This window comes from Carlito syrichta, unplaced genomic scaffold, assembly GCF_000164805.1.
Source record: "Carlito syrichta isolate Samal-C Ts95f unplaced genomic scaffold, Tarsius_syrichta-2.0.1 Scaffold304318, whole genome shotgun sequence".
Classification (NCBI taxonomy): domain Eukaryota; kingdom Metazoa; phylum Chordata; class Mammalia; order Primates; family Tarsiidae; genus Carlito; species Carlito syrichta.
In genome coordinates, this window is record NW_007248414.1 from 1,272,666 (window position 1) to 1,293,832 (window position 21,167).

The following is a 21,167-nucleotide window of genomic DNA, read 5'->3' on the forward strand; positions in this document are numbered from 1 at the left end:
CCCGGCTCATTTTGATTTATTGTAGAGATGAGGTCTCACCAAGTTGCCCAGGTGGGTCTCGAACCCACAAGCTCAGGCAATCCACTCACTTCAGCCTCCCAAAGGCGCGGGATTATAGGCTGAGTCACCGAGCCTGGCTTTTTAAAAATTTTATATATATATTTTTAGAGACACATCTTGAGCTCTATTGTCCAGTCTAGAGTGTATCAGAGCAATCATAGTTCACTGTAACCTTGGTGTCATGTGCCACCACACCCAGCTAATTTTTTCTTTCTTTTTTGGGGCAGGGGGAAGAGACAGGTCTTGCTATGTTGCCCAGGCTGGTGTCAAACTCTTGGGCTTAAGTGATCCTCCTGCCTCAGCTTTTGAAAGCACTGGGATTCCAGGTGTGAGCTACCATGCCCAGGCTGGAGTGCAGTAGCAAGCTCACAGCCACCGTAGCCTCGACCTGCTGGGCTCAGGCGATCCTTCCACCTCAGCCTTCTGAGTAGCTGGAGCCACAGGCATGCGTCATCACACCTGGCTGATTTTTTAATTTATTATAGAGATGAGGTCTTGCCAAGTTGCCCAGGTTGGTCTCAAACCCCTAGGCTCAGGCCATCCTCTTGCCTCTGCCTCCCAAAGTGCTGGGATTATAGGCATGAGCCACCACACCCGGCTTCTTTATTCTTTTTAATCTTGTTTTTTTGTCTCCAAGTGCTGCTTCCTCAAATTCCAAGTCTACCCTGAGTATGAGTACCTCAGTATTCTTTTTTCTTTGATACACTGCCACTTTCTGCCCAACAGGACCAAATCTCTTTTCAGTTTGGTTTTTGGAAGGTCAAAAGCACATTACAAATATTATTGAGTAAGAGCATGAAAATCATCTCAGACAACCTATAATTTCCTTTGAAAGAGCCATATCAAAATTACTGAGGAGGAAGGAATGAGAGAGAGAGTTCCTTTCTGGATGGTTGTTCTGTTCTAATTATCGATCTGGTAATGAATCAGAATCTAAGAGCAGTACTATGCAACCGTCCTGCATGCATAAACACTGTCGAAAAATATAAAATGTTCAGTGCCAGAAACTGGTCATATTTCAGATCCTAATAAGTATACACTGGTTCAAATTAAAAATATCAAGACAAATCAGAAGCCAGAGCACAACTTACGTGTACATTATCATCAGACTGTAATTGAAAATGCCAGTTCTTATTATGGTGCTTAGTGGTGTGTATATATCATCATGGCTGACAAATGCCATTATCAGACAGTTCCTTCTCTGAACTCTTACTGTATATAATCTCAGCATTACAAAAATCAACATTGCCTTTCTCTTGAATTGTTTTTGCAGTTAAGTCTCATTTCTCCAGAAGAATTCTACATTTTTTTTTTTTTTTTTTGAGTTGGAGTCTCACTCTGTCGCCCAGGCTGGAGTGCAGTGGCCGCTTCCGGTCACCGCAGCCTCGCCTGGTGGGCTCCAGTGATCCTTCCGCCTCAGCCTTCTGAGTAGCCAGAATTACAGGCATGCGCTACCACACCCCGCTGATTTTTTAATTTATTGTAGAGATGAGGTCTCGCTGCCCAGGCGGGTCTCGAACCCGTGGGCTCAGGCAGTCCACTCACCTCAGCCTCCCAAAGGCGCGGGATTACAGGCTGAGCCACCGAGCCCAGTTGAATTCTACATTTTTTAAGAGTAGGTACCATACCCATTTAGTCTTATTCCTCTCACACAGTGTCTGACACACAGCTGGAGTCACAATAGGCTTAGTATAAAATCTGAGATTGTAAAAAATAGCCACATTCTCTAATTTTTTCTTTAAACTTATCTGCACATATTAGCTTTAGAATCAGAAAAAATTATAAAAAATAAAAAGCTATAATCTCCAACAATCTATCTTTAGAAACGTCCCCAAGTACAGAATATGCCTAGTGTTAGGATGTTATTAAGTATTATGATCTATGTGTCTTTAGGTTCAGGTGGTCTTCCAACACTGAAAGAGAAATCACAAAGATTGTGACTGCACTCTCAACAGCTGGATTCCCAGGGTTAGAGCTGTTCAGAAAGTCATTAGTTATCTTGGAAAAAACAGTTTCCTCTCCAAAACACATGGTCTATGCAGACTCTTTGTGGTTAGGGTAAGGGCTGCAGGATTGCTACCATTTTCAAAAAACTCCAGATGCCTCTCCAAAATAAACTCCTGTTGAATCTTTGTACCAAAGCATTACTTTTCTTGCTTTCTTTTTTTATTTTTTATAGAGACAAGGTGTGGTTTCCCAGGCTGATCTGGTCTCAAACATCTGGGTTCAAGCAATTCTCCAGCCCCAGCCTCCCAAAGCGCTGGGATTATAGGTGTGAGCCACCATGCCCAGGAAATTGCTTTAACTTTTAAGCTTACATTATAATTCTATTCTTCTTTATTTGTAATTAATTATTCTTTTCTCTAAATTAACTTTCTAAGTCTTCAAAAACCACCTAGTAATTAATCCAAACATTTGTCCATTATTATCACTTTAAGGCAGAATAATGACCTAAGCCAAAGGCATTTCTTCTGACCCCAAAAGATGAGGCTTCTAAATCCCAAGTAAAAAGTCTTTACTCCCCATTTATTGTAAAGTGAACTCACTCACACACAATATAATAATCGCAGAACAGCTATTTCCTTGTAAGAAATATCTTTAAATTTTCAGTCAATCCCAAGACTCATCCACTACATATATTTTTTTCTTTTAGTTGGAGTCTCACTCTGTCCCTAGGCTGGAGTGCAGTGGCATGCTCACGTCACCGCAGCCTTGACCTGCTGGGTTCAGGTGATCCTTCTGCTTCAGTCTTCCAAGTAGCTGGAACTACAGGCACATGCCACCATATCCAGCTAATTTTTTTTATTTATTGTAGAAACGAGGTCTTGCCAAGTTGCCCAGGCTGGTCTTGAACCTGTGGGCTCAGGCAATTCTCTAGCCTCTGCCTCCCAAGGTGCTGGGATTACAGGCGTGAGCCACCATGCCCGGCTAGGAAATGGTTCTTATTCAGTGTCTTAAAAAAGAGAGCCTTGTATTGAGATCTAGTTTCTCTTGCTGATGCTTTCTGACAAAACTCTAGCTCTGTCAACTTTATACTCTTAGGATTCACCAGTCCTAAGAAAATATTTCATTTAAAAATGTTTTAGGCCAGGCTCAGTGGCTCAGCCTGTAATCCCAGCACTTTGGGAAGCCGAGGCAAGTGGATTGCCTGAGTTAGCGGTTCGAGACCCGCCTGGGCAACTTGGCAAGACCTCACCTCTACAATAAATTTTTTTAAAAAACTAGCCGGGTGTGGTAGCGCGCGACTGTAGTTCCAGCTACCTGGAAGGCTGAGGCGGAAGGATCACCCCAGCAGGTTGAGGCTGCAGTGGCTGGCAGCGTGCCACTGCACTCCAGTCTGGGCGACAGAGTGAGACTCCAACTCAAAAAAAAAATGTTTTAACACATCAGTTTCCCCTATTTAATCTTTTGTTTAATGCTGCTGAATTAGTGGAGCCAAAATACACTAGTTGGGTAAAGATCACTAGATGGCATCCCTGCATCTTACAAGTCTATCTAGTGCCACGTTCTCGGAAAGAAAGACTTGGAGAATAGGGAGTAGGAGTCTGTTTAAGGCTTGCTGTCCAGAAGGAAACAAAGAATGCATAAAGAATTAAAACTGTAACCGGGCTCGGTGGCTCAGCCTGTAATCCCGCGCCTTTGGGAGGCTGAGGTGAGTGGACTTCCTGAACCCGGGGGGTTCAAGATCCGCCTGGGCAACTTGGCGAGACCTCATCTCTACAATAAATAAAAAAAATTAGCCGGGCGTGGTAGCGCGCGCCTGTAGTTCCAGCTACTTGGAAGGCTGAGGCGGAAGGATCGCCGGAGCCCAGCGGGTCGAGGCTGCAGTGGCCGGGAGCGGCCACTGCACTCCAGTCTGGGAGACAGAGTGAGACTCCAACTCAAAAAAAAAAAAAAAGAATTAAAACTGTCAAAAGCAGGCCATGCCCAGGAAAGACTGTCGTTAAGGCTGTCCCTCTGCTGAAGGCACCTGACCTGTGTTAACTCTGAAGAGCCAGCTAGAAGCAGACAGAACATCTACTATAAGCTAGATACCGCAATACAGAGGATGTCCAAGGCCCTGGCCTTACCTCTGACCTCATCTCCTTCCACTCGTAGCAAAGAATACACGGGGACAGAAGGAATGGACAAGAAAGGCTGAAGGAGCGACCCAAAGTTATGACGCTAGAGCGTTTCGACTTGATCGAAAGGGGAACGGTTAAGTGTCCTTAGCGCAGTGACATGGTCCCGGAAGCGCACTTTGGGTAAGAGGGGACTGGAGTGGAAGCAGAGCACCAAAGGGACAGGGAGACCACTGAAGAGAAGAAAACACACGGAGCGGGGATGGGCCGCCTGACACATGTGGGAAAAGGCCTTGGGAACGGGTCCGGGGAGGATGGCAGGAGCCGATGGCGGGGCTGCCTGATGTGTCAGGAAAAGGCCTTGGGAACGGGTCCGGGGGATGGCAAGAAGCCGATGAGCACGGCTTAGGGCAGAACAACCGCACTGTCAGGGACAGTCTAGCCGAGCCGGAGGATCCCGGCGGGAGGAGGAAGGTGGGGCCCGAAGGAGGAAGTGAAAGCCAGCAAGAGCCCAAGGATCCGGAAGAGTCCCTTCCAAGCTTTCCTCGGCGCCTCTGCAAACCACCTGCGGCCTCCCTCCTCCCCGCCTCTCCCTGCTCGCCCGCTGACCGAACGAGTTGAGAAAGTCTGCGATTTTCTTGATGCTGCTGGTGATGACCTCAATGTACTCCCGGTTCGCCCAGTCCTGGTGGATCTCCCGCTGCACCGGATCCTCTTGTCCCGCCATGGCGGCCGCCCAAGGAAGAGCGACTGCGCAGGCGCGCCGACCCTACGGGCCGCCAGTGCGCCTGCGCCGCCAGCCCACACTCAGCTCCCTGGGCACCCACGAGCCCACGGGCATGTGGTGCGCCTGCGCGACGGCACGTCACCCCCGGTGATTTCGCTCGGCTCCCCCACCTATGAAAACATGCCTCAACGCAGGCGGGAAAGATAGAGTGCGCATGCGTCCAGAGCCACTCGCCCACGCCCGTCTCTGGCTGTTGTGGTCACTAGGGGGCGCGTGGGCTCGCGTCGCCTCCTTGCTCAGAGACTCCTAGCTCAGTTTGCGCAGTCTGTGTCAGCGATGGGATGGGCACAGTCCACTAAACCACTCTAAATACGGGTCATTTTAAATATCCCTTTTAGCGACATCAAATGAACAAAACATCTTTTTTTTTTTTTTGAGTTGGAGTCACACTCCGTGGCCCAGACTGGAGTGCAGTGGCCGCTCCCGGCCACCGCAGCCTCAACCTGCTGGACTCCGGCGATCCTTCCACCTCAGTCTTCCAAGTAGCTGGAACTACAGGTGCACACTACCATGCCTCGTTAATTTTTGACTTATTGTAGAGACGAGGTCTCACCAAGCTGCCCAGTCTTGTCTCAAACCCACGGGCTCAGGCAATCCACTTGCCTCAGCCTCCCAAAGTGCTGGGATTAGAGACTGAGCCACTGAGCCAGGCCAAATTTATTCTTAACCATTTTATTATTTTTGATGCTACTGTGAATGGACTGCATTAGATCAATCAGTATATACAGACTTCTCAGTATATGAGGGGGTGTGATGTTTCTAGTTCAAAGGTCAGTGGTGGTAAAAGACTGGTATATAAAAGTACACTGCCCCCCTTGGATTTGGCCATCTAGATTGTAGTATAGGGGCCCTCTAGTTTCCCTTAACGGTAGTTGTAAAGCCTCTTGACATCCATGGGGAGGGGAGCTGTCAGCAAAATTTCTCTGATGCCTTCCTGCTGGGGTGTAAGGAGTTAACACTGGTGGTTCTGGAGTAGCTGCTGCTTGAGGTGTTTCGGACGATCCTGGGGAAGTGGTGGATTCTGGGCTAAGACCAGCTTGTGGCACAGCTTCAGCTGTAGCAACTGCAGGGGGTGCGAGGGCAATGAGGGGTACAGAGGCACAAAAGGCGGGAGGTCTCCTCAGGTTCCTCAGGCAGAATGGTTTTTTTTGACCCTGGTCGGCACTTTGAGGGAGCTGTTGCTTGGGCCAGCATGATGCTATAGCTGTTTTCTAGACAGACTTTCATCCAAGGTGGGGGAGAGAGGACTACATCTTGCCAACAGTCAATGTGGGGAAACTGGTCTGGGTGGCCTGGATCCCCTGCAATCATGTCAAACACCTTACTAACTAGTCTCTTGTCTAGTGACCTCTCAGAGGGCCACCCCGCCCCAAGCAAAGGCCAGTCCACTTCACAGAGGGTCTGAAGCTTTCTGGGAGTTAATACCGTAATTCCCTGAATATCCCTTTTTGAAATTCTTTACCATACGCTCTAAGGGAGTAAGCTTACTCAACTTGCCACCCATTTCCTCCCACTAAAAGAGGACAATCACACACAAGACAGGAAGGAAGCCGGGCTCGGAGGCTCAGCCTGCAATCCCGCCCCTTTGGGAGGCTGAAGTGAGTGGGTTGCCTGAGCCCGTGGGTTCGAGACTCACCTGGGCAGGCGAGACCTCATCTCTATAATAAATCAAAAAACTAGCCGGGCATGGTAGCATGCCTGTAGTTTACACTACTTGGAAGGCTGAGGCGGAAGGATTGCCAGAGCCCAGCAGGTCGAGGCTGCGGTGGCCGGGAGCGGCCACTGCACTCCAGTCTGGGTGACAGAGTGAGACTCCGACTCAAAACAAACAAACAAAAGACAGGAAGGAATGGTGGGGTAAGAGGATGGAACAGCCCTTCACCCTTCACCAGCCATACCCCTCACAGGGATATTTCTGGTGTCTTCTGGCAATAGACGAATGGTATAACCCCCCAGCCAGGTTTCAGTCCCACTACAGGACTTATTCCCACTGTTTAACCATAAGAAGATCACCGCTGGACCCCAAATCTACTCCCGCCCTTTAGCCATGTGAAGGTCACCACTGGAACCAAATCAGGGCTACAGCCCTCGCTCTGCCATTAAGTGACGTCTCGTTCACTCACATTTGCACATCTCCAACCTGCTGCCAGTGCCTTAGAGTTATAGTTTTGTCCCCCTGTGGGATGACTCAGGCAACTCTGGGAGGTGATCAGGCTCCCTTTCTGCCTCTTAGTGGCAGGTCTGCTAAATTGAACCTGGGTTCTTATCAATCTGACGGGCATGGCTCCCTTGACTGGTTCCTGGACCTCACCGTTTCCTTTGAGCTCCTGGAGTCCTCCCTTCAGCATGCCAGGAGGGCTAATGCCTTGCGGATCAAGTGGTCCACTGGCACCAAGTGAGGTCATCTCTTCCGGTGTCCTGGGGGTCTCACCCCGGTGACAAGGGAGGTGATAACACTGTCTCTGTCAGTGACCAGCACTGACCAAGGGTGGGTTAGGACCCGCACCGGAGAATCTGGACGGCGAGAAGAGACCACTCGGAGGCAGTTCTTCTGGGAACAGTCTGATCAGGACTGAAGCCAAATTTTATTCGGACTCCTTCCAACTTATATACCATTTTCTATACCCTCCAGCAGTGTGATAATCACTTGCTGGGGGCGCACAAGTTCCGTGCTTTACAAACTATGCATCACAAGACCATCACAGATTTGCAAGTTCCAAGCAAACAATTCGAATTCCATGACGCCTGTCGTGCTTCACAAAACCCACATTAAGGTCACAGGCACACAATTTCAATACAGATCGTTCAAAGTGTTTTCCATAATGTTCAACGAATCATTCATATTATACTCTTTGTTCTAAACCCTGATTAATACAAAAAAGTTTTCTAAGTTAACTCTAGGTTCAATCCAAGTTCACTGACTCCTAATATTTTTAACGATTAATATTATCAACTTAACACTATACTATAATCTATAAGTTTACTTAAATGACTTAGCTGTTAGTTATACTATTATCCTATTACGATTTAACGTAATGCCTTATAACTCAGTTAAAACTTATTCTTAAACTACCAAACTTTACTATAATTCATATAAGTTTTATATGTCTAAACTTTAATTTTTATATAATCTAATGATTGACCTTTAATACTATGCTATATCCTATTAAGCTAATACCTCATCATTAATTATTTTATAAATCTTATAGTAACTATTATATTTGAATAATGTAGCAAAAGGAAACAAAACAGCAAGCATAAATTTACGCAACTATGAGTGTATATGTATATATTTTATCCTAACAAGTCTACTCTAAAAATCAAATAGTAGCTGTCACACTCTTGAACAAGGAAATGCATGGCCGCCATGATGGTGGCTATGGGCTGAAGCAGACAGAGTTTTGGTAATTAACGAAACAAAAGAAAACGTTTTGCCTGGTTAGGGGCAGGCTGACAAAACTATTTAGTTTCTAATTTTAGCCCTAGGGGAGACTGCTTTTGGTAACAAGAGCTGATTACCCAGTCTACCAGGAAATAGAAGTTTAAAAATATCTAGAAAGAAGTAAAACTTAGAAAGACAGAGAAAAATAATTCTGCTGTGCACTCTCCATCAGGCATATTAATATTTACTTATAAGTTTTACTGCCATGTATGCACACTGGTCACTAATCACATGCCAATATTATAGGTATAAGTGATATCCTATGTCAGAGGCGATCTTCCAGATGGGCCTTTATAGACCTCAGCCATGTAGCTATAGATGTTGGCTCCCAACACGTCTCCATCTCCCGATTCCTGGCCAATGCACCAGAAATGTAGCAGGATTTTAGAGAGAGAGTCGGGACACCGAAGTCAGGAAGCAGTTTTATTCATGCCGGTGCTGGCTTAGTGGATTCAAATCCAAAGGCTGAGCCCCAAGTACAGGGGGCATTGCCTTTTTTACATTTTTAGCTTCTTTGTCCCCCCAGTAAGGTTTACATATTAGTATCAAACGGGCTAGTTGGGTATTTCACAGCTCGAGGTTAGAGTTATACATGCGCACTACAGATTGGGGGCTGTATTTCTTGCTAACACAGATCTTCCAAGAAAGTTCTTATCTTATGGTACTAGAAGGACTCTTTCATTATTCTGGGAAGGACTTGATCTTACTGTACTAAGGGGAGGACCCCTGCTCTGTCCTGGGAAGGTCTTCCTCTCATTAGGCTTGGGGGAAGTGTTCCCTGCCTCAGGAGGGTCACTGGAGCCCAGAAGATTGAGGCCAGCCTGGGAAATATAATGAGACTCTGTGTCTATAAATGAGAATGGTGTAGACACTGAAGGCAATGCTATCAATATTATGCAATCGATTTTATTTATTTATTTACTTTTTTGAGTTGGAGTCTCACTCTGTCACCCAGGCTGGAATGCAGTGGCACTCTCATAGTCAACCCAGCATCGACCTGCTGGGCTCAGGTGATCCTTCCACCTCAGTCTTCCAAATAGCTGGAACTACAGGCATACGCTACCACATCCATCTAATTTTTTTATTTATTGTAGAGATGAGTTCTCACCAAGTTACCCAGGGTGGTCTTGAACCCCTCGGATCAGGCAATCCTCTCACCTTGGCCTCCCAAAGTGCTGGGATTACAGACTTGACCCACTGCACCTGATTGCAATCAATTTTTTTTTTTTTTTTTTGAGTTGGAGTCTCACTCTGTTGCCCAGACTGGAGTGCAGTGGCCGCTCCCGGCCACTGCAACCTCGACCTGCTGGGCTCCGGCGATCCTTCCACCTCAGCCTTCCGAGTAGCTGGAATTACAGGCACGTGCTACCACGCCCGGCTGATTTTTTGATTTATTGTAGAGATGAGGTCTCGCTGCCCAGGCGGGTCTCGAACCCGCGGGCTCAGGCAATCCACTCACCTCAGCCTCCCAAAGGCGCGGGATTACAGGCTGAGCCACCGAGCCCGGCTTGCAATCAATTTTTAAAAAAATTTTTAAGAGATGGGATCTTACTATGTTGTTCAGGCTGGTCTCAAACTCTAGGGCTCAAGTGATCCACCTCAGCCTCAGAGTAGCTGGGAATACAGGCACGAGCCACATACCTGGCTGATACAGTCATTTATTTTTTGAGTCAGAGTCTCACTCTGTTGCCCAGGCTGGAGTGCAGTGGTATAATCATGATGATCACAGTTTAGAGCAGCCTCGACCTCTTGGACTCAGGTGATCCTTCCACCTCAGCATTCCAAGAAGCTGGGGCTACAGGTTCACGCCACCACCAGATAATTTTTTAAATTTTTTGTAAAGAAAAGTTTTCGCTATGTTGCCCAGGCTAGTCTCAAACTTGTGGGCTCAAGCAATCTACCTGCTTTGGTCTCCCAAATTACTGGGATTACAGGTGCAAGCCACCATACCTAGCTGACACTAACTGCTAATTATTAACACTAGGACAACATGAAAACACAGGATAAATCGAATGGAAAAACAAAATACAATTTTTCATTTAGTTGCAACTAAGAAAAAATGTCTGCTTAAATACAAGACATGTATACCAAAAATGTCAATATCTGATTTGTTAAAGTAGTGAAATATGAAAAGTTTTATTCTTGTTTCAGGGAATATTTACAATCGTGTACAATAAATACCTTTTATTTTATTTTAAAATGTGGCCAAAAAATTAGATTCGTTTTAGTAGTAACTGGGAAGAAACCATTACCAACAGTTCTTTACTCCAGTAGAGAATTTTATAATTTATAAAAATGCTTTTATAGGCCAGGCTCGGTGGCTCAGCCTGTAATTCCAGCACTTCAGGATTGCCTGAGCCTACGGGTTCGAGACCAGCCCTGGCAACCTGGTGAGACCTCGTTTCTACAATGCATCAAAAAATTAGCTGGAGCCGGGCTCGGTGGCTCAGCCTGTTATCTCGTGCCTTGGGAGGCTGAGGTGAGTAAATTGCCTGAGCCTGTAGGTTCGAAACCCGCCTGGGCAACTTGATGAGACCTCATCTCTACAATAAATCAAGTATCAGCCAGGCGTGGTAGCCAGGGATTGCCGAAGCCCAGCAGGTCGAGGCTGCGGTGGCTGGGAGCAGCCACTGCACTCCAGTCTGGGTGACGGAGTGAAACTCCAACTCAAAAAAAAAAAAAAAAATTAGCTGGATGTGGTAGTGCGCACCTGTAGTTCTGGCTACTTGGGAAGGCTGAGGTGGAAGGATCGCCTAAGTCCAGCAGGTGGAGGCTGCGGTGGCCGTGAGCATGCCACTGCACTTCAGCCTGGGTGGCAGAATGAGACTTCAACTCAAAAAAATAAAAATAAAATAAAATAAATTTTAAAAAATTAGCCAACTGTGGTGGCAGGCACCTGTAGTTCCAGCTACTCAGAAGGCTGAGGCGGAAGGATTGCCTGAGCCCAGTACGTTGAGGCTATGGTGGCCGTGAGCGTGCCACTGCACTCCAGCTGGGCGAGAGTGAGAGTCTGACTCAAAAAAAAGAAAGAAAAGAGAACAGGTTAAAGTGTGTCTGAGATCTCCTATGTATTCATACAGATTTTTTTTTTTAACTCTAAGACCCTGTTGCCCAGGCTAGAGTGCAGTAGCACAATTACGGTTCACCACAGCCTTGACATTCTTCTGCCTCAGCCTCCTAAGTAGATGGGACTACAGGTGTGCACTAGTATGCCCAGCTAATTTTTTTATTTTTTGTAGAGACAGGGTCTTGCTATGTCACCCAGGCTGGTCTCGAACTCCTGGGCTCAAGCAATCCTCTCGCCTTGGCATCCCAAAGTATGCCTCCCATTATAGGCATGGGCCACCACACCTGGCCTACAGCCAACAATTTTTTTTTTTTGAGTTGGAGTCTCACTCTGTTGCCCAGACTGGAGTGCAGTGGCCGCTCCTGGTCACCGCAGCCTCGACCTGCTGGGCTCCGGCGATCCTTCCGCCTCAGCCTTCCAAGTAGCCGGAATTACAGGCATGCACTACCACGCCCGGCTGATTTTTTGATTTAATGTAGAGATGAGGTCTTGCCAAGTTGCCCAGATGGGTCTCGAACCCGCAGGCTCAGGCAATCCACTCACCTCAGCCTCCCAAAGGTGCGGAATTACAGGCTGAGCCACCACACCCAGCTATCAACTTTTAAAAATGAATTATCCTCTTCCATGGACAAGTCAGACTCAGCTCTTCTTTTGCTTGACTTCCAATATGCCTGACATCCCCTGTAATTTCCAATGACTCAAGGATATAATGCTGTGCTTGCATAAAGATGATTCCTCTGAACTTCAGCTTTTTTTTTCCCGAGTCGGAGTCTCACTGTCACCCAGGCTGGAGTGCAGTGGCATACTTACTGCCACCACAAACTCAACCTGCTGGGCTCAGGTGGATCCTTCTGCCTCAGCCTCCCAGGTAGCTGGAACTATAGGCGTGCACCACCACTCCCAGCTAATTTTTTGCTTTATTGTAGAGACGAGGTCTCACCAAGTTGCCCAGGCTGGTCTCGAACCCCTGGACTCAGGCAATCCTCTTGCCTTTGCCTCCCAAAGTGCTGGAATTACAGGTGTGAGCCACACCTGGCCTAGCTTTTAGCTAGATGCCTTACAGCTTGCTGTCAGTCCTCTAGTTATGTGGGTTTGCCAGCAGGGTAGCTCTTCACTGTAGGAATTGTTTCTGATGAGTGACACAGGGCTTCAGAGGCCAGCTTTAAGAATATTGGTACAACAAAGAATCCTTCAGGGTGGCAATTGCCTTCAGATATGGGAACCAGAACCCTGTCTTCATCCTTAGCTGGTCATACACTTCGCAGAACTTGAGAATCTCCATGAATTCAGGTATAAGAATCAATGTGGGCTGGGTTCGGTTGGCTCAGCCTGTAATCCCAGTACTTTGGGAGGCCAAGGTGAGTGGACTGCCTGAGCCCGCGGGTTCGAAACCAGTCTTGTCAACTTGGCAAGACCTCGTCTCTACAATAAATAAATAAATAAGTAGCCGGGTGTAGTAGCATGCGCCTGCAATTCCAGCTACTTGGAAGGCTGAGGCAGAAGGATCGCTGGAGCCCAGCGGGTCAAGGCTGCGGTGGCCGGGAGGGTGCCACTGCACTCCAGTCTGGGTGACAGAGTGAGACTCCAACTCAAAAAATAAATAAAATGAAAATTAAAAAAAGAAAAGAAAATTACAGGTGTCTCTTTTATTCAAGAGGAAAATAAAAGTGAACTGGGAAAAGTTTTGTAGTTGAAAATTATTGGCTGGGCTCGGTGGCTCAGCCTGTAAGCCCAGTGCTTTGGGAGGCCGAGGGGGTGAGTGGATTGCCTGAGCCTGCGGGTTCGAGACCCGCCTGAGCAACTTGGCGAGACCTCATCTCTACAATAAATAAAATAATTTCTGGGTTCGGTGGCTCAGCCTGTAATCCCGCACCTTTGGAAGGCTGAGGTGAGTGGATTGCCTGAGCCCACGGGTTTGAGACCCGCCTGGGCAGCGAGACCTCATCTCTACAATAAATCAAAAAATCAGCCAGGCTGGTAGCGCATACCTGTAATTCCGGCTACTTGGAAGGCTGAGGCGGAAGGATCGCTGGAGCCCAGCAGGTCGAGGCTGCGGTGGCCAGGAGCGGCCATGGCACTCCAGTCTGGGCGACAGAGTGAGACTCCAACGCAAAAAAAACCAAAAAAAAAGGTTTTCGTCTGAGACAAAAAATATTGCCCAAGTTAGTTTCAGCCTCCCAAGTACCTAGGATTATAGGCTCCTGCCATGGCAGGGGCCCTTCTGAGGTTTAACATAAGACAGAGAAATTTTTTCAGTCCGAAAGTCAAGGAAAGAACTTATTCTTTCTCTAGATAGGCAAACATCTATAAATTGTCTCCTTGCACTGGGATGCCAAGAGCAACAAAAGCCTTCAGGGCCCTGAGTCCCTCAGCCGGAATACCCACCAAGCTGGGTAAAATGAGTAGAATAACTTTAATCCTAAATACAGGCCCTGGGACTTGTATACAGGTCCCTGACCTTAGTCTTTGAAGTAGGAGGGTCTGCCCTCTGTGACCTGATCCAAGGCACACAGGTATGTCCTGGTGGAGAGGACAGCGGAAGGAATGGGATTTGAACTAGCTCTTCTGATGCCTGAGTCCTGGACTGGACGTCCCAAGGAAGTGGGGGTGGGGAGTCCCCCAGAGGTGCGTCTCGAGCCCCAGCCTTCCGCTCGGGTTCTCCCGCGGTCCCGGGTCACAAAGGCGGTTGCCAGGCGCCGGGAAGAGAACAGATGCGCGCGAACAGCGGCAGCCACTCTGGAGCGTGCGGCCTGCGGAGTTCAGCAGGTGAGCCTCTGGCCTGGATGGTGGGGCCGGGCTCGGGCTCCCACCACCTCCTCCGCCTCGACCAGAGCCATCAGGCCTCTGCCCCTGGGTAGGAAACTCGGCGGCTAAGCCCCTTCTGGCGGGGAGTGGGGAGCCTCCAGAACCGGGGCAGCTCCAGACCCTTGGGGGTCTGTTTGCAGACCTCAACTGCATCTTGGCTCTACTTCCCTTTCCCAGGTGGGGAACTCAAGGGGTGGGTTCCTTGGAGCCAGAGGATCAGTATGAAGGTGAAACCTTTTTGACAAGTAGAACCAGGTGTCCTCTATCTGGAAGCTATTTAGAGAAGCTTGACCAAACTTCCTAAATTCAAGCCTTCTGGAGTAGATGATAGTGTCTTCTGGGTGGTGAGGATGGGGTGAAGCATCTTTTTTCTTTGAGTCAGAGTTTCACTCTGCCGCCCAGGCTGGAGTGCAGTGGCACTCTCAGGGCCACCGCAGCCTCAACCTGTTGGGTTCATGTGATCCTTCCACCTCAGCTTTCCAAGCAGCTGGAACCACAGGCATGCCACCAGCCCAGCTAATTTTTTTATTTATTGAAGAGACAGGCCTCACCAAGTTGCCCAGGCTGGTCTTGAACCCCTGAACTAATGCAATCCTCTCGCCTCCACGTCCCGAAGTGCTGGGATTACAGGCGTGAGCCACTGAGCTGGGCCTGAACACTTACAGTAATTTGCAAAGAGCCTACATAAATCATGAGAAACACACTAGTTAGAAAAAAGTGACAAATTTTCTTCATACTAGCCATTGTCCGGGACAGGTCTTCTGGTCTGAAATATCACTGACCATTTCTTTTAAAAAACAAACTTTTATCACACAAACTGTGTTGAAGGTGCCAACTTTTCATAGCATTTCTAGATGGAATGGGATCAGATATGACGCTGTTACGTTTTTTGGGAGAAATACACTTGGCTAGAAATAAAAGGGACCTGAATTCAGTAAAACTCTTTATATACTGGCGATTTTGAAGTAGAATAATGGACAATTCAAATTCTACTTGGAAAAACTTTGAGTTAGCAATCTCTTCACAGCCTTTTCTTTTATCTTCAAAGGAAAAAAATCAGTCTTAACCAGTGGGTCTCTGGTAGATGAAAAAAAAAAGCCACAACATAAAACAATAAGGGGAGACACCCCTTATCAACAAGGGTGCCTGAACGATGCACATTTGTATACCTAACCCTTAACTGTACCCCACAGTTTTATAATAAAGTATGTTTAAAAATAAATAAATAAAATAAATAGTTAAGTGGCATACTTGGGGGGAAAAAACATAAAACAATAAAAACTCATACCTAGAAAAACAAAAACACTTCAACAGTCTTTGGAAGAGTTTCTCCCTCCAGCCTGGTGTAGCTCTCTGAGGTGGTACATAAGTAGCCCAGGACTCTGCTAGAAAACAGAGGCTTTTAGGGTCAGGAGCTGACTATCTCCATGATGAAGGCTAGTGAAAGCTAGGGCTGCTTAAAAGGAATAGCACAAGAAGTTCTTGAAAGATACAGTTCAAGAGAGTCCCTTGAGGGCTTGTATAAATGTAGACTGCTGGGTCCCATCTGTTTCTGTTTCTGTAAGTCTGAGGTGAGGCACAAAATGTTGCATTTCTACCAAGTTCCCAAATGATGCGGAAGTTGTTAGCCCAGGGATATTTTGAGAACCACTGGTGTAAAGTATGTGGTGCTAGAGTCAAATATTGGTAAGATGTGATCCTTCTGAGCTTCTTCTAATGTCAAATATGATAAGGTCTCACTGTGAAGTCCTAGCAGCCTCTGCCACCTCAGAGACATAGATTTTGTCATTGGCAGCTAACAACACACATAGGGCCTAAAGGTGGACTGGGATATTCCACTTCAAACAAATCCATATCTGCATGGTTATGGGGTTAAAACCTACTTCCAGAGGCGTGTGAAAAGGTTTAAACAAGTTTTAGTACACACAGTAGTTGCTAGATTCAACATTTGTTCCCATTCCCTACGGCCCTTTAGAGGATTACTAATACTGAAACATTTGCTGCAATCTGTTTGTGGGAACTACCTAGAAAGTTAAGTCAATCATGAGCAAAGAGATGGGAATTTGTACAGCTATGCCCTCATCAAAAGCATGCCACAGAAATTCCATGTTCTGATTCCTCTCCTTTAGGACTGACAATGGCAGGATACCAGCTCTGGTCACCATGGACCCCACTGGATGAGAGCTTCCAATGGCTGCGGCATACAACACCTACACCCTCCTCCAAGCACCCCTTTAGGGCCTCCCCCTGCTTCTCACACACCCCTTCTGATCTGGAAGTGCAGCTGTGCTTTCAAGAGGTCACTCTAGTCCTAGACAGCCCATTCGTGGAAACTGGTGTGAGTCCCAAGTTACCATGCCACACATCAGAGCTCCGAACCATGAACAACAAGAAAGGACTGGTCAGGAAGCCCCAGCCTGTCCGCCTCAGTGGAGTGGATTCTGTCTTTGGTAGGGTCATCACGGTTCAGCCGCCAAAGTGGACCGGGACCTTCAGAGTTTCAGACAAGTCAGCCTTTTGCAAAATTATTAGCAGGGAACACCAGTGGCCCACTGGACTTAAGGAGCCTCAGATTCAGATGACAGTGACTATGTGCAAACAGATGCTGCGCTCTATCCTCTTGCTGTATGCAACGTACAAGAAGTGCACCTTTGCCTTGCAACATTCCAAGTAAAGAGAACTCGTGTGCTCCCCTGGTTCTGCACACCATGCCCTTTGGTATGTACCTGACGCACACAGAAGCCTGTCCATGAAAATGAAACTATGACATTGTCTTGGCCATCTTGCTTTTCTGTCAAGTAGTGATGATTTGAGAGCCCCTTTCCTTCCTCTCCCTCCAAAAAAGGGCCAGTGATACACAGCAAGGAAGAACATTTGCAGTGTAAAGTTGAACAACCATTTAAAGGAGAGTCAAACTAGCATCAAAATATACATGTACTAATGAACCATTAAACCATACAAACCAATGAGCCTAGTGTGAACTCACTTAAACACTTAAGACCACAACGAGTTGCAGGTAAAGGGAGTGTGAAGGAAAAAGATGTATCGATTTCTATATACCAGAGGATAAAGGGATCAAAAATATATATATAGGTAAAAATTAGCTTAAAAAACAAATAACCTCCCCCTCACCAAAACAATGATGATAAAAAAAAAAAAACTCTAACCAGCCATACCTGAATACCACTGGAGAGCACAAAAGTGGGTAGAAATATTAACAAATATTGAATAGTATCTATAGCCTGGCAAGAAAGATCTTGGTAGCAGCACTGAAGCTAGGCTTTCTAGAACTCATGAGAGTCTCCATTTTGGCTGAAATGTACCCCTAATATTCCACTACTAAGAAATACTTTTGTAGTATTCTTGTAACTAGATTATAAGCATAATTCAGAATATGAAAATAAACAGTATAAAAAAGTCAACATGAATTTGATGGTGGCTTTTTTTTGGTCTTATACTAACACACCAACCAAAAAAAAAATTTTTTTTTTTTAGTTGGAGTCCCACTCCAGTGCCCAGGTTGGAGTGTAGTGGCACGCTCACGGTCACCCCAGCGTTGACCTGCTAGGCTCAGGCGATCCTTCCACGTCAGCCTTCCAAGTAGCCGGACCTACAGGCGTGCACTACCACACCTGTCTAATTTTTTATTTATTGTAGAGACAAGGTCTCGCCAAGTTGCCCAGGCTGTTCTCACACCTGCGGGCTCAAGCAATCCACTTGCCTCGGCCTCCCAAAGTGCTGGGATTACAGGCTGAGCCATCCAGCCCAGACCCCTAAATTTAAAAAGTGCCAAAATATTCCTTTTGACTTTCTTTGGATATTGACAAGAAGTTCGATCACTACTCTAGAAAGATCACAAAGATTTTCTCATCTCAGATGAAGTTGGTCCTTAAAATAAGAGACATGATTTTAATCAGTAGAACTGTTAGCACCAGTCTCCATTATCTCTCTGTACAAACTCAATTCAATTCCACCTAATCCTTAAATAATGAAGGAAATTCAGAAATCAGGTAGCTGAGGCAAAACTTAGAACAGAATTTATTTGTAACACTGGTATAAACCTAAATTCTTGAATAACTGAAAGAATGTCAAAATTAGCTCCAAAAGCTCAGAATCATGACTCAGTTTTTACTTCGCAGTGTACCACTGCGATGTTTATCCAAACCAATAAATAATGCTACACAGGAATCCTAAGCTAGAGACTTTGCTAATGTTCGACAATCTATGAAATCCACAACTAAGTTAATTAAAGAGAGCCCCTTATTTAAAGACAAAATAGGATCCTCCCAGTTAGAAAGGCAAATAGCAGCTTTGGAATCCTTAACAAAATTGTCAGAGGCTGCCAGAGATGGAGAAGGAGGCAATATACTCTCTGGGTTCTAATCAGAGTCGCCATAACTCTCATCGCTGTCTCGCTCCTTTTCTCCAGTACTTGCCTCATAATCTTCGTCCTAAGGAGCAAAGGACAAATAAGTAGTTTAGGTCACTGTTCTTGGCAACCCCATGAATACAGCCCCCACAGGATGGACAACTGTACTACTGTGATTCTTAAAACTAATGATAGATTTTATTTTTTATTTATCTATTTTATTTATCTATTTTTGTTCCAGCGATCTTTCTGCCTCAGTCTTCTAAGTAGCCAGAACAACAGGTGCGTGCTACCATGTCCAGCTAATTTCTGATTCATTGTAGAGACGAGGTCTTGCCAAGTTGCCCGGGTTGGTCTCGAACCCTCAGCCTTGGGCAATCTACTTGCCTCAGCCTTCCAAAGTGCTGGGATTATAGGCTGAGTCACCGAGCCCAGCCGATTTTATTTTATTTATTTATTATAATTTTTATTTTTATTTTTTTGAGTTGGAGTCTCACTCGGTCGCCCAGACTGGAGTGCAGTGGCCGCTCCTGGCCACCGCAGCCTTGCCTGCTGGGCTCCGGCGATCCTTGCGCCTCAGCCTTCCAGGTAGCCGGAATTACAGGCACGCACTACCACGCCCGGCTGATTTTTTGATTTATTGTAGAGATGAGGTCTCGCTGCCCAGGCGGGTCTTGAACCTGCGGGCTCAGGCAATCCACTTACCTCAGCCTCCCAAGGCATGGGATTACAGGCTGAGCCACCGAGTCTGGCTCGATTTTATTTTTTAAGTAAGGGTCTCATTCTGTTACCCAGGCTGGAGTGCAGTGGCACAATCACAGCTCACTGCAGCCTTGACCTCCTGGGTTCAGGCAATCCTTCCACCTCAGTTTCCCAAAGTGCTGGAATTACAGGTGTGTCCCACCATGCCTGGCTAATTTTTTTTTGTAGAGAGAAGGTCTCTACAAAAAATATGTTGCCTAGGCTGGTTTCAAACATCTGGGCTCAAGTGATCCTCCCATTTTAGCCTCCCAAAGTGCTGGGATTACAAACATGAGTCACTGTGCCTGGCCTAAGACTAATGACAGATTTTTTTTTTTTTTTTTGAGTTGGAGTCTCGCTCTGTCACCCAGACTGGAGTGCAGTGGCACGTTTCCAGCCATCACAGCCTCAACCTGCTGGGTTCCGGCGACCCTTCCGCCTCAGCCTTCTAAGTAGCTGGAACTACAAGTGTGTGCTACCACGACCAGCTAATTTTTAAAATTTTATTGTAGAGATGAGGTCTCACCAAGTTGCCCAGGCAGGTCTCAAATCCGCGGGCTCAGGCAATCCACTCACCTCAGCCTCCCAAAGCGCTGGGATTACAGGCTGGGCCACTGGGCTGGTTAATGAGATTTTAAACCACTCATTTGTAAGATGACTCACCTAAATGATTAGGTGGTTCACATTTCTAATCCCAGCATTTTGGGAGGCCGAGGTGAGAGGATTGCCTGAGCCCAGGGGTTCGAAACCATCTGGGTCACTTGGCAAGACCTCATCTCCACAATAAACCAAAAAATTAGCCAGGCGTGGTGGCGCATACCTATAGTTTCAACTACTTGGAAGGCTGAGGTGGAAGAATCGCCTGAGCCCAGCAGGTTGAGGCTGTGATGGCCATGAGTGTGCAACCGCACTCCATCCTGGGCGACAGAGTGAGACTCTGATTCAAAAAAAAAAAAGACTAAGACTCAGTGGCTACCCCATTTTTCTTCTTTACAATAATTTTAAAAATTAGCTGGGTGAACCGGGCTTGGTACCTCAGCCTGTAATCCCACGCCTTTATTTTTTTTTTGTAGAGAGAAGGTCTCTACAAAAAATATGTTGCCTAGGCTGGTTTCAAACATCTGGGCTCAAGTGATCCTCCCATTTTTTTTCCTTTATTTTTTTTTGAGTTGGAGTCTCACTGTCACTCAGGCTGCAGTGCAGTGGAATGCTCATGGCCACCGCAGCCTTGACCTGCTAGGCTCAGGCTATCCTTTCTCTTTAGCCTTCCAAGTAGCTGGAACTACAGGCCCGCGCCACCATACCCAGCTAATTTTTTTTTTTTTTTGAATTGGAGTCTCACTCTGTCACCCAGACTGGAGTGCAGTGGCCGCTCCTGGCCACCGCAGCCTCGACCTGCTGGGCTCCGGCGAACCTTCCGCGTAGCTGGAACTACAGGCGTGTGCTTTCATGCCCGGCTAATTTTTGATTTATTATAGAGATGAGGTCTCACCAAGTTGCCCAGGTGGGTCTCGAACCCACAAGCTCAGGCAATCCACTCACCTCAGCCTCCCAAAGGCGTGGGATTACAGGCTGAGCTACCAAGCCCAGTTCACCCAGCTAATTTTTAAAATTATTGTAGAGAGGATGTCTCGCCATGTTGCCTAGGCTTGTCTCAAGCCTGTGGCCTCAGGCAATCCTCTTGCTTCAGTCTCCTGAAGTGCTGGGATTATAGGATTGAGCCACCGCACTCAGCTCCCTCATTCTGCTTTTTTTTTTTTTTTTTGAGTTGGAGTCTCACTCTGTTGCCCAGACTGGAGTGCAGTGGCCGCTCCCGGCCACCACAGCCTCGACCT

The 21,167-nt window shown here is 46.8% G+C and overlaps 3 protein-coding genes across 8 annotated transcripts in view; 1 reads left to right on the forward strand and 2 right to left on the reverse strand.

Annotated features, from left to right (window-relative positions):
• The window catches only part of BRK1 (BRICK1, SCAR/WAVE actin nucleating complex subunit), a 26,329-nt gene extending 21,379 nt beyond the window's left edge, over positions 1–4,950 (reverse strand). For 2 of the 4 annotated variants that reach the window (XM_021713162.1, XM_021713163.1), the window contains exon 1: positions 4,731–4,873. In XM_021713162.1, the coding sequence (XP_021568837.1) occupies positions 4,731–4,848 (118 nt within the window). In that variant the 5' untranslated portion in view covers positions 4,849–4,873. Of the gene's footprint in view, positions 1–4,730 lie in introns of all 4 variants that reach the window. The other 2 variants (XM_021713161.1, XM_008059650.2) reach the window with 2 other exon arrangements.
• A 9,211-nt stretch (positions 4,951–14,161) lies between these two features.
• FANCD2OS (FANCD2 opposite strand) lies at positions 14,162–16,996 on the forward strand. Of its 2 annotated transcripts, none has more exons than XM_021713164.1 (2): positions 14,162–14,183; positions 16,352–16,996. In XM_021713164.1, the coding sequence occupies exon 2, from the start codon at positions 16,360–16,362 to the stop codon at positions 16,894–16,896; it is 537 nt and encodes a 178-aa protein (XP_021568839.1). In that variant the 5' UTR covers positions 14,162–14,183; positions 16,352–16,359; the 3' UTR covers positions 16,897–16,996. The 2 variants fall into 2 exon arrangements, with proteins under 2 accessions (XP_021568839.1, XP_008057842.1); XM_008059651.2 differs by lacking the exon at positions 14,162–14,183 and adding an exon at positions 14,368–14,399.
• A 1,241-nt stretch (positions 16,997–18,237) lies between these two features.
• LOC103262040 (Fanconi anemia group D2 protein-like) overlaps positions 18,238–21,167 on the reverse strand; it is a 7,929-nt gene continuing 4,999 nt past the window's right edge. Inside the window, exons 3-4 of one of the 2 annotated variants that reach the window (XM_021713165.1) lie at positions 20,244–20,249; positions 18,238–18,673 (exon numbers count right to left, since the gene is read on the reverse strand). In XM_021713165.1, the coding sequence (XP_021568840.1) occupies positions 18,602–18,673; positions 20,244–20,249 (78 nt within the window). In that variant the 3' untranslated portion in view covers positions 18,238–18,601. The remainder of the gene's footprint in view (positions 18,674–20,243; positions 20,250–21,167) is intronic. The other variant, XM_008059652.2, reaches the window with a different exon arrangement.